The sequence below is a fragment of the Oryctolagus cuniculus genome, chromosome 11, assembly GCF_051225735.1.
Source record: "Oryctolagus cuniculus isolate XC-2025 breed Fujian yellow rabbit chromosome 11, ASM5122573v1, whole genome shotgun sequence".
Taxonomy (NCBI): Eukaryota; Metazoa; Chordata; class Mammalia; order Lagomorpha; family Leporidae; genus Oryctolagus; species Oryctolagus cuniculus.
In genome coordinates this window covers 121,086,384-121,098,618 of record NC_142877.1, presented here as the reverse complement: position 1 = coordinate 121,098,618, position 12,235 = coordinate 121,086,384, and the positions used below count along the sequence as shown (strand labels likewise).

At 63.5% G+C, this 12,235-nt stretch overlaps 1 protein-coding gene across 4 annotated transcripts in view; it reads left to right on the top strand.

Annotated features, from left to right (window-relative positions):
• CELSR1 (cadherin EGF LAG seven-pass G-type receptor 1) overlaps positions 1–12,235 on the top strand; it is a 116,983-nt gene that overhangs the window by 64,213 nt on the left and 40,535 nt on the right. For all 4 annotated transcript variants that reach the window (XM_051828133.3, XM_089307771.1, XM_051828136.3 and 1 more), the window contains exons 4-5: positions 813–928; positions 2,439–2,527. In XM_051828133.3, coding sequence (XP_051684093.3) covers positions 813–928; positions 2,439–2,527 — 205 coding nt within the window. The remainder of the gene's footprint in view (positions 1–812; positions 929–2,438; positions 2,528–12,235) is intronic.

Sequence of the window (12,235 nt, the reverse complement as noted above, 5' to 3'; positions counted from 1 at the left end):
GATCGGGGGTGGGGAAGGTGATGTCAGGGAGATCGGGGGTGGGGGAGGTGATGTCGGGGAGACCGGGGGTGGGGAAGGTGATGTCGGGGAGACCGGGGGTGGGGGAGGTGATGTCGGGGAGACCGGGGGTGGGGAGGTGATGTCGGGGAGACCGGGGGTGGGGAGGTGATGTCGGGGAGACCGGGGGTGGGGGAGGTGATGTCGGGGAGACCGGGGGTGGGGGAGGTGATGTCGGGGACCCGGGTCCTGTGGAGCGGGCTCCCGCAGGACCGCAGGCTGGGGAAGGCTCCTGGGAGAGCGATTATCTGTCCTCAGCACAAGCGGCTTTTGCTCTCTAAGTTCTGTGGGTCTGTCGCTTGTGAGCGTGTACGCCTTTGTCCGCCCGCTTCTCTCCACACCTTGCTGAGTGCTCGTGCCGACCACACCCTGCTGTGGGCTCTGGGGCGTTTTATTATAGACACTAGTGTGGCTGGGGTGCAAGGGGGAGGGAGGCCCTGCGGGAGTGCCCATGACAAAGTCCCCGTGCCCTGGTGCGCCCAGCAGGGGCTCTGCTGCTAGGAGCAGGTGTAGAACCCCGTACACGTGGGGTTGTCCTGTTCTCCGGCCCCCGGGACACGGTTTGCTTCTTCCTGAGAGCTTGGCTACCCAGGTTCGTTGGACTGACAGCTGTCCCCTGAAGAATGAGGGCTGGGGGTGGGTGTCCGTCCCGTATCAGGGCCCCCGGTGCCCGCCCTCCCCTGGCTGGATTGTCGCTCCCAGGCCTTGCCGGGGCCCGGGCACTCACGGTGCCCTGCTTCCCTTCGGCCCCGCAGGTTTGCCACACGCGAGAGGAACGCCCTGCTGCTCTACAACGGCCGCTTTAACGAGAAGCACGACTTCATCGCCCTGGAGGTGGTGGAGGAGCAGGTGCAGCTCACCTTCTCGGCAGGTAGGGCCCGCCCTCCGCGGCACGCCAGAGGCCGGTCGGCTCCCCTCGGAACCCCAGTTCTGCGTCTAGGAGTCCGCCGAGTGGGAGAGGGTCAGGTGCACGGTGGCTGTGCCTGTCTGAGCACGGGGAGGCTTCCTGACAGCTTGCACTCCAGACGCTGGGCCATCAGTAAAGTGGATTAAAGATACCGACACAACCGTCCAAGATAACCTCTTAGGACCGCTGTGTCCTTGTTGGCCTGTGTGGGTTAGAGACCCAGCTCCCGATTCCAGCCTCCTGCCGATGCAGACTCGGGGAGGCTGTGGCTCAAATAACTCTGTCCCTGCCACCCTGGTGAGAGGCCTGGGTTGAGATCCCAGCTCCGGAATTCCGTCCCAGCCATTGCAGGCCTTTAGGGAGCAGACGGAAGCGTGCTCTCTTGTCTCTGTCCCTCCCTGTGCCTTTCAAATAAGTAAATACAAATTTAAAACTGCATCATCTAGGTTGTCGGGAAAGACTTTGTATCCAGTGTGTCAGACTTCCAGTCTCTCCATCCCTGTTTGTGGCACAAATGATTTTCAGGAGTGAATTACTCTGGCTTCCCCTTACCTGCATGCGTGCCAGGGCGGCTGCAGGCAGCTCCGAGTGCGGCAGAGTCTGGAGCCCTGGGCCCTACCGATTCACACATGTACGGCGGTCGGGGCCTGGTTTTCTGTATGCAGGGAAGACACACGGGCACTCGCACCGCGGCTGACCACAGTAGGACAGGTGGCCAGAGCCCGCCGGCTCCTGAACAGGGTGCAGCTGCTGCCCTCCCAGGCTCAGAGCCGCAGCCCCACAGCCCTGGTTTCCGGACACCCCACCGGTTACCTGGGGAAGGTAGTGCCTGCCTGGGACCTGGTGTGGGTCAGCCCCGTCCTCTTGTGCACGGTGAAACTCCTGCCCTCTGCCAGCTGTGCCTGCCGGCCCTGCCGGTGCTCTTGGGGGAGAAGCGACATCCGCGCCCCAAACAGAGGCACAGGTGAAGTAGGCTGGGACCTCACTGTGCAGCCTGCGGTACCGGGGGCAGAAGAGTTATGAACGCGGACCAGCCCTTCCGGATATGGTCAAGCCGCCGACATGGGCAGTGGGGTCCTCAGTGGCTTGGTTGGCTCCGCCCCCAACACCTGCCCTCCCTCACACACACCTGCCTCTTCTCTGTGAGGGGCAAGAAGGACTTCTGTGGTCAGAGAAGAGTGACTGGGCCTGGTTGGGGGCCCAGGCGCCTGGGTGAGGGGTGACTTGGTCCCGCCTATAGGGCACGCAGACGCCAGCTGGGTCGGCCGGGGACACTTCCCAGGCCTGGGCTGTGAGGGGCCCCCTTCTCCTTGCGGGAGCCTCTGCCTGTGATGTCGGAAAGAAGCCCTGATTTGGATGGAGAGGGGCCGGGGGTGGGGGGCGTGGGCGTGGGCGTGGCCGTGACGGCACCTGACCCCCCACGCCCGGCAGGCCGCTCACCTGTTTTCTCTCAAACCTCCCTCCCGCCACACAGGAGAGACCACGACCACCGTGGCGCCGCAGGTCCCCGGAGGCGTGAGTGACGGGCGGTGGCACTCGGTGCAGGTGCAGTACTACAACAAGGTAGGACGGGCGCCCACCGGGCCGCTCCCCCTGGTCCCCGGGCGGCCTGTGGCGGGCCCTGGCGGCTTCCCACTCTGGACCTGTGACACAGTGCTCGCTGTTGGGAAAGGGATATGGGAGACAAGGGATGCGGGAGACAAGCTCCCGTCGGCCGGGGGCTGGGCCCTGCCCAGGGTGGGGGAGGAGTCAGGGACCCCAGGGACAGCCTTCACTGGGGCAGGGCCTGAGAAAGGGCTCATTGAGCCACAGCTGCCGTGGCCCACAACCCCTGGGCTTCGGTGGCCGGTCGGCCATGCCGGCTGTAACGTGAGCCTTGGGCATTCTCCAAGGACACACTACGGAGGTATGGGTATGCGGTTTCGCTTTATGTTGCTGGGTCTTTTTTTTTTTTTTTTTTTTTTGGCTTGTAAGGAGAAACGTGGTCGGTTTTCACAGCAAAATGATCTGCTTTGCTAGGCTGTGATTCTGCAAAGCACTGTCCCCCCCACCTAGGGGGCGCCAGGGCCCCCGTGGGTCTCCAAGGGCCTTGCCTACTCCTGGCTGAGCCCAGCCAGGGTCCCCCGGTCCTGGATTTCCACAGGGCTGCTCCTAAGCTTGCCCGGCAGATAGGGGTTCCTCAACACCTCAGGGTGGTGCCCCCTCTGGGGCCTGCCACCTGCTCCCCACCCACAGGCCCTCACATCCTCTGCCTCCCAGGGCTGCCCCTTATTCTGAGCTTGCCCTGGACTTGCCGGTGTCTCCTGGTCACCCCAGACTGCCTCCAGGCAGTGGTCACTAGTGTGGTGTGCATGTCAGTGGTCGTGGGCCAGCACTGGCCCTGGGCAGGGACCGGATGGCCCTGCAGCCTGGAGGAACCAGCCTCATGGGGCCCCGGGAGGCTCTGATGCGGCTGGGGTGGCATTTTGGGGATAATGAGAGAGGTTTGCATGAACCTGGGATGGGACCAGCTGCCGGGGCACTGGTTCTCATTGCCGGGGGGGCTGTGGCCCTGGCAGCACACAGCTGCCCCCTGGGGAGGGCTGAGTGTGAGGAGAAGAGGCCTCGGCCACTTGCACCTGTCGGCCCGTGTTGCCCTCCTGCCCCTTGCCCAGTGAGCAGCCGGCTGTGGCCCCGTGGGAGGAGGGTTCTTCGTGGTGTCGGTGTTGGATGGCGGCTTGGGGTTTACTTTCCTTGGTGTCTTAATGGGCACCACAGGGCTGTCAGCCGGACTTGGCGCCTCTCTCAGCGGCGTCTAACAAATGGTGGCTCCTAACAAATGCTTGTTCTGAGGCCTGGAGGCGTGGAGCCCCGCTCACCCCTCCTGCCAAGCCCTGCCACCTCATCCACTTCTCCCACTGCTGCCCAGCTGGGTGGGGACTGATTCTGGGTCCTTGTGACCGTGGCGCCCTTGTCCTGAGCAGCAGCGTGTCCCTGGTACACAGCATCTTTCTCTGAGCCTTGGTTTGGCCGTTGTCATCTTGGGGTTTATTTTCAGGGTCTATAGCCCCCCAGCCCCCTGAGCCTCCTGGAGTGGACGTAGGGGCTCCCTGTGGGAGTAGCCCTGACACGGGCCTCCTCCTGCCCTTCCTGGAGAGGGTCTTGTTGGATAGCCAGGGACCCCACAGCTTGCCCAGGGAGCCCTCAGTGGGCTGAGGACACACACGTCTGTGCAGAGGCCTGATAGGACCCTGGGAGACGCAGGTGGCCCCTGGTCACTGCATCCAGGCAGTCACGGCGTCCAGGGCACGAGGGATCATCTTCCAGAGTCAGTTGTGCTGTCCAGGTCCACATCTGGGCCAGCTGTGGTGGCGTGGCGAGTGGGGGAGGGGTGCATGGACGTGTGCTTCAAGCTCAGAGCAGCGCGGGCAGCTGTGAGGCGTCGGGCAAGGCCCACTCTGCTGGGTGATCTCGCCGTGGTGAAGGAAGCAGGGACTCAGGAGGGGGCGTGGCCATCAGCTGGCTCCTCCTCCTTTGTTGACGTGGGGACCGATTGTTCTTTGTTGTGAGGGCTGGCCCTGGACCCCGTCCCTGGTGTTTGCCTGGTCAGAGCCTCAGCCCAGTGGCAGCCTCAGTGTCTCCATCCACTGCCCAGTGGCCCTGGGGGAGCTGCTGAGAGCCACCCTGGGGTCGGCTGGGAGACCCAAGGTAGAGACGGGGAGCACCTGGGCTGGGGGCTGGAGGGGCACGGGTGTTGGGCAGAGACAGGGGCACTGACACACTGGGGTCGTTGCTGTGGGGGCCCCAAGTCCCCAGCCGGCCACACGTGGCTGGGTGGAGCCGGTGGAGTCCCCCGTGTTGGGACTGACTGCTGGGGTCTTAGGGCCCCTCCTCTGCTGACCTGGCCTCGTCTGGTCCAGGCCACGCTGGAGGGCGTGGCTGGTCTTCGTCCAGGACCAGTAGCGTTTCGTGGAGAAAGCAGGCACTGGAGCCAAAGCCGCACCCGCTCTGATGAAGCGGGATCAGTGCTCCAGGCTTCCGTGAGCTTGAGGTGGCCCCTGGGGACAGCAGGCAGAGGAGGAGGGGACGCTGCCGGTCAGTCGCTCCATGCAGCGGGTCTCACCGTGACCCCCACAGCCCATAAAGACAAAAGCAGGAAGGTTCCAGAGCAGGTCCCCCGGGGACAGATCCAGAGCCCCGCCCACCGCCGGTCCGGCAGCTCTCACAACAGCCCCACCTGGAAACAGTCCCCACAGAAGGTTAAACAAGCGTGCTGCCCACACCCTGGAACCTGTACTCAGCTCGACAGTGACAGGTGTGCACCGGGCGGGGCTCAAGTGCTGTGGGGCGGGGCCGGGGGGAGCCTGGCCCCACAGAGCCGTGGGATCGCGTAGCATCCTTCAACGGCACAGTGATGGGCGGGTGTAGGGCACAGCGGCTGAGGTGCTGCCTGGCGTGCCCACATCCCGTGTTGGGGCACCTGGGGTCAGCTTCCCGACAGGCGCGCCCTGGGAGGCAGCAGGGGAGAACTCTGGTGCGTGCGTCTCTGCCATCCGTACGGGACACCCGGATGGAGTTCATAGCTCCCGGCTTTGGCTCAGGCTTAGCTGCAGCTGTTGTGGGCGTTTGGGGAGCACGCCAGCCCTGCTTTGCACAGTGGGCGCTGCTGGGAGCCCAGGGCGGCCTGCGGGCCAGTCAGGCACTGTCCAGGTGGCCGCTGTTCCTGCCCCATCCCAGCCTGGAGAGGGCCCGTGTGCTCCCCATGGTCGGTTTCCTGCTTCGGCAGCTGGGCTCTGGCCAGGCAGGAAGCCCCAGGATGCCGGATTTGGGCCTCCCGGGCAGAGTGATGTCTGGACAGCCGTCATCCTCCCTCCCGGGTGTGGGATTGAAAGGCCCTCCTGAAACTGAGCGAGGCAGGTCATGAGAGCCAAGGGCGGCCTGGAGTGGCCAGGGGCCTGTGAGGGGGCGGGAATCCCCTCGGAGAAGTGCCGGTAACCCCCGGCGGAGCTGGGGTGGGGGCCGCCCCGGAGTGGGGGGGCTGACGTGGGCGGAGGACGCCCCACCCTGCGGGCGGGCGATGGGCTGGAAGATTAGGCACCCGGTTTCCTTTCCCAAACACAGCCCCGTCAGATGGCAGGCGGTCACCTGCCATAGCAACGTGCCGGCTCCCGGGGGCGCACAGCCCCACCCTGGCCTCTGTGGAGAGTCACCCGGGGCTGGCAGCGCTGCTGGTCCCTCCACCTGTCCGTCTTACCCCCTTCCCGCCTATCCAGAGCCGTGACGCATAGTGTACCTTGGCCGCCCTCCCAGCACCAGGACAGCTTCCTACGCCCGCCCCACACCAGGCTACGTGCCAGCCCTCAGGATCCTCGTGTGGCCCTCGGAGGACCAGGTGCTCTGCTCTGTGCTGCAGATGAGGAAACTGAGCCGGGAGCCAGGCTTGGACGGCCGGTGGCTCCCAGCTCCTCTTGCCCACGTGTGTGTCCAGCTGCTCTCGCCTGTCTTCATCACAGCACTCCTGCTGCCGCCCCTCCCCCTCCTTTGCTGGCCACATCCACGAATCCTCCCACCAATTCGTTACCCACCCTGCTGGCAGAAGGAGGCAGGAGCTCTGAGGTGGGGGCCAGGGAGCCAGGGTCCTCCCTGTCACAGTCCAGACTGGGGACAGAGAGCGGCCTGTTAGGTACTAGTAGAAGGTCAGGGCTTGGTAAGAGTGTGAGCATGCAAATGTGTGTGAGTGTGCAAGATTCAATGTGTGTGCAAATCGAGTGCTAGTGTGAGTGTGCACACTGCAGTGAGCTGCATGTGTGAGTGTACATGTGTGTGAGTGCACACATAGGCACATGAGTGGGCATGTATGGGTGGGAATACACATGCGTGTGAGCTTGAATATGCATGTGGGAGTGTGAGCCCGAGTGTGCGTTGCATGTGAATGTGCACATGTATGATTAAATGTACATGTATAAGCATGAATGAGTGTGAGTGCACACATGAGTATGAGTGTGCGTAGCACCTGCAGCTATGAGTTTCACACCCAGCTGTGCACACCTGTGTGGGTGTGCACCTGTGAGGAGCAGGTGTGTGTGAGCACACACCTGTGTGAGTGCGTACCTGTGAGGAGCCGGTGCGTGTGAGCGCACACCTGTGTGGGTGTGCACCTGTGAGGAGCAGGTGTGTGTGAGCGCACACCTGTGTGAGTGTGATCCTGTGAGGAGCAGGTGCGTGTGAGCGCACACCTGTGTGGGTGTGCACCTGTGAGGAGCAGGTGCGTGTGAGCGCACACCTGTGTGAGTGTGATCCTGTGAGGAGCAGGTGCGTGTGAGCGCACACCTGTGTGAGTGTGATCCTGTGAGGAGCAGGTGCGTGTGAGCGCACACCTGTGTGGGTGTGCACCTGTGAGGAGCAGGTGCGTGTGAGCACACACCTGTGTGAGTGTGCACCTGTGAGGAGCAGGTGCGTGTGAGCGCACACCTGTGTGAGTGTGATCCTGTGAGGAGCAGGTGCGTGTGAGCGCACACCTGTGTGAGTGTGATCCTGTGAGGAGCAGGTGCGTGTGAGCGCACACCTGTGTGGGTGTGCACCTGTGAGGAGCAGGTGCGTGTGAGCACACACCTGTGTGGGTGCGCACCTGTGAGGAGCTGGTGTGTGTGAGCGCACACCTGTGTGAGTGTGCACCTGTGAGGAGCAGGTGTGTGTGAGCGCACACCTGTGTGAGTGTGATCCTGTGAGGAGCAGGTGTGTGTGAGCGCACACCTGTGTGGGTGTGCATCTGTGAGGAGCAGGTTGTGTGAGCGCACACCTGTGTGGGTGCGCACCTGTGAGGAGCAGGTGCGTGTGAGCGCACACCTGTGTGAGTGTGCACCTGTGAGGAGCCAGTGCGTGCGAGTGCACACCTGTGTGAGTGTGATCCTGTGAGGAGCAGGTGCGTGTGAGCACACACCTGTGTGAGTGCGTACCTGTGAGGAGCCAGTGCGTGCGAGTGCACACCTGTGTGAGTGTGATCCTGTGAGGAGCAGGTGTGTATGAGCACACACCTGTGTGAGTGCGTACCTGTGAGGAGCCAGTGCGTGCGAGTGCACACCTGTGTGAGTGTGATCCTGTGAGGAGCAGGTGTGTGTGAGCGCACACCTGTGTGGGTGTGCACCTGTGAGGAGCAGGTGCGTGTGAGTGCACACCTGTGTGGGTGTGATCCTGTGAGGAGCAGGTGCGTGTGAGCGCACACCTGTGTGGGTGTGTACCTGTGAGGAGCAGGTGCGTGTGAGCGCACACCTGTGTGGGTGTGATCCTGTGAGGAGCAGGTATGTGTGAGTGCACACATGTGTGGGTGTGCACCTGTGAGGAGCCGGTGCGTGTGAGTGCACACCTGTGTGGGTGTGCACCTGTGAGGAGCCGGTGCGTGTGAGTCCCTGTGTCTCAGCAGCACTGTTCCTTTCTGCCGCGGGCCGTGCCCTCCCCCTCATCTCTGAGGCCGCCTGGTGGGCTGAGCTCAGAGTGTCCCTCGCAGGTGCCTTCCCCTGCCGTGTGGCAGGCTCACCCCCTCCCCTCCGTCTCTCACTTCTCGGGGTTTCTCCAGCGCGAGTGACACACTCGGCTTCAGAACCCCACGTGTGGAGGGACCGGAGCTTCCAGCTGGGGCCCTGACGTTGGGTGCTCCTGGTGTGCTGAGTGGCTCCGGGTCTACACAGCGCCCTGGAGAAGGCTCTCCAAGTTGGGGCTGTGTTTGTGTGTTGCTTGCAGACCCCTGAGTTTTGAGCCCTCCCTGTGTCCTGGGAGAAGGAGCCCAGCAGGTCTGTGACTCCCAGCTGCCAGGATGCCCCTGAGCCTGCTGCCTGCCTGTGCAGGGAACCCCACCCCTGCGGCCCAGCCCAGGAGGTCCCCGGCTCTCTCCCCAGCCCTGGGGGCTTTGGTTGGTTGAGGATGCACACAGCAAGGGCCGGTACCGTGCCTTTGGGAGCTTTCCAGAACACACGGCGCCGAGGCGGCCCAGCTGCGGGCGCACCGTGTGCCCTTGGGGGGGCACAGAGCCTCTCCCGAGCTCTTGGCCAGGGTTGTCGTGGGACCAGAGCCTCTCCCGAGCTCTTGGCCAGGGTTGTCGTGGGACCAGAGCCTCTCCCGAGCTCTTGGCCAGGGTTGAAGTGGGACCCGGGGTAGCTGCCCCACCTGAGGATGCCAGGCTCGGCAGTGGCTTTTGAGAAGGTGACTCGTGGGTTCTGACTGCTGTTGACAGCGTTCTGGTTTATAAAATGGCCTGCGATCGTGGTTAGTCCACCTTGTCTCTTGTGATTGTATAAAGGGAGACATGGCGCACTGCCGACGGAGGGCTGGGGGCTGCGGCCGGCTGGAGTCAGCAGCCACGGGTTCCTCGGAGTTGCGGCGGTGCCCTGGTGACTTAATGCAGCCGTCTCTGCCCATCTGTGGGGGATGGGTTCCAGCCCCTCCCCCCATGCCACGTCCATGGCTGTGCAGGGCCCTCATGTAAACTGACAGCACACGGAACCTACCCACGCCTTCCCATACACTTTATTTTTCAAAGATTTTCTTTTGAAAGAGGTAGAGAGAGGGGGGAGAGACAGAGAGAGATCTTCCAACTGCTGGTTCACTCCCCAACTGGCTGCAATGACTGGGGCTGGGCCAGGCGGACTCCATCCGGGTCTGCCATGTGAGTGCAGGGCCCCAGCACTCTGGCCATCTTCTGCTGCTTTCCCAGGCGCGTCAGCTGGGAGCTGGATGGGAAGTGGAGCAGCCGGACTCACACTGGTGCTGGGGGGTCACTGGTGTCACGGGCAGCATCTTGACCTGTGCCCCTATGTTGACGCCCCCCAAGTCCTTTAGGTCACCTCCAGGCGACGGACGCGGCCTGAGTGTGTGAGAGCCGTTTCCTGGGCTTAGCCGCCCAGTGCAGGGTGCCTCGGAGCTGCCACTGTCCCCGCGGCCGGCAGGTGGCTCGGGTTTGCCGCGGGCGGTTTCAGTCTTCATGAGGTGCTCAGGCAGGGGCCACGCTCTACTTTTTGGGTCCTGAACGTTAACCTCGAGAGAAGCGGGGCTTCTGGGAACTCTGAGCTTCGGCTCGAGACATAGCCGGCCGAGGGCGGCAGTGGCGCGGCTCAGGCAGGGGGTGGTGTGGGTGAGCGGGACCTGGGGGCTAACGGGGCACTGTGGAGGCTCCTCTGGCGCCCGGCCGCCCTGCGCCTGGCAGCTCCACGTCCCGAACCAGCTCATCCTCGTTGTTGTCCTCATGGAGAAGCTGCGTCCTCCGTGATTTCCCGAAGTTTCACCCCAGGGGAACGGGGCCTCGCTGGGGTGGCTGCTGGGCTCCCCAGCACGCGTCCCCCTCCCTGGGGATCCTGCAGGGACTTGGGTTCTGGCGGGAGGCGCCAGGCTGGGCACCACTGCCAAGTGGGCCGTGTCGGTTCTGGACTCCGTCTGCATGTCCCCTAAGACTGTGCTGTACCCCTTCTCCGTCTCCATCCATGTGGGGCTGTGTGTAAGCCCCTGCACCTGCTGAGGGACCAAGGCCTTGGGACCACCTTGGAGACCCCAGAGGGTGGCACCCTGAGCTGTGCACAGACCCATGGAAGGTTCCTGAAAGCAGGGGTCAGGAGGGAGTTTCCGTCTCGCCCTCCCCGCCCATCCGCTTCCCGCCAGTCCTGGGGCGGGGTCTCCCCAGGGGGGTCTGGCCCACGCTGCGTCTGAAACTCAGTGGCGGGTGAATGGCCAGTGGCTCTGACTCTCCGGAGATTCCTCGAGCCCAGCCATGTGTGAACGCCCAGCCATGAACGTGGTTAATCATCTCCGACACAGAGCGCCAACCCATTCATTCCCCGAGGCCTGCCCCGCTGGGGTCCGGTTTCCAGGGCGACCCACGCCGCCGCCCCTGCGGTGAAACTGTACCCCGGCAGCCCCCTGCCGCGGGCCCGTGTGCAGCAGGTGGAGTGAGGCGGGCAGGGGGGCACGTCCTGAGGGGCCACGCTCTTGTACCCACAGCGACTCCTGCCGGAAGCTGCCCGTGCGTCTCCGAGCATCGGTCTCCCCGTGGAGATCGTCCACCCCGCTCCGTGCATTTTGTCACTCACAGCAGCCCTGACGGACAGGCCGAGGCACACGTTTTATCCCAGTTTGACAGGTGACAGTGGGGGCGGGGCTTCCCAAAGATTGTCCGGGTAGCGCGCCCAGGGCTCGCGCAGGCTGACGCCCAGGACTCTTTCTCCTTGTGGACGTGAAGTTCACGTGTCCTCGCATCAGATTCTAAGGTGATGGTCAGTGTGTTCACCGGCTGTGGGCGATCTCACCTATGCTCATCTCCCCAGGAGGAGACGCGGTACCATTAGCACTCACTCCCTGGCCTCCCCCATTCCTGTGTCCCCGTGGCTCCGCCTGTTGTGGCCAGTGTGGGTGGACTCCTGCCCATGGCTGCGCCTGTTGTGGCCAGTGTGGGTAGACTCCTGCCCCTGGCTGCTCCTGTTGTGGCCAGTGTGGGTAGACTCCTGCCCATGGCTCTGCCTATTGTGGCCAGTGTGGGTAGACTCCTGCCTGTGGCTCTGCCTGTTGTGGCCAGTGTAGGTGGACTCCTGCCCATGGCTCCACCTGTTGTGGACAGCATGGATGGACTCCTGCCCGTGGCTCTGCCTGTTGTGGGCAGTGTGGGTAGGCTCCTGCCCGTGGCTCTGCCTGTTGTGGCCAGTGTGGGTAGACTGCCCGTGGCTCTGCCTGTTGTGGGCAGTGTGGGTGGGCTCCTGCCCGTGGCTCCACCTGTTGTGGGCAGCATGTCTGGACACCTCCCCAAAGCTCTGCCTGTTGTAGACAGTGTGGTGGACTCCTGCCCATGGCTCTGCCTGTTGTGGACAGCGTGGGTGGGCCTCTGCCAATGGCCCTGCCTGTTGTGGGCAGTGTGGGTGGACCTCTGCCGTGGCCCTGCCCATAGCTCTGCCTGTTGTGGACAGTGTGGTGGACTCTTGCTTGTGGCTCTGCCTGTTGTGGGCAGTGTGGGTGGACCTCTGCCCGTGGCCCTGCTTGTTGTGGGCAGCGTGGGTGGACCTGTTGTGGACAGCATTGTGGACTCCTGCCCATGGCCCTTTGGGTCTGGCTTCTCAGCTTCCCAGTCTCAGGCTCATCTGTGCTGTAGCCTAAATCATTGCTTCATTTGTTCTGAATTTTCCTTAGTTTATTTTATGCATGTGAAAGACAGAAAGAGGCCTCCCACCTGCTGGTTCACACCCCCAAATGCCCACAATGGCCGGGGCTGGGCTGAGGCCACAGCTGGGGAGCCAAGGGCGCCATCCAAGTCTCCCACTT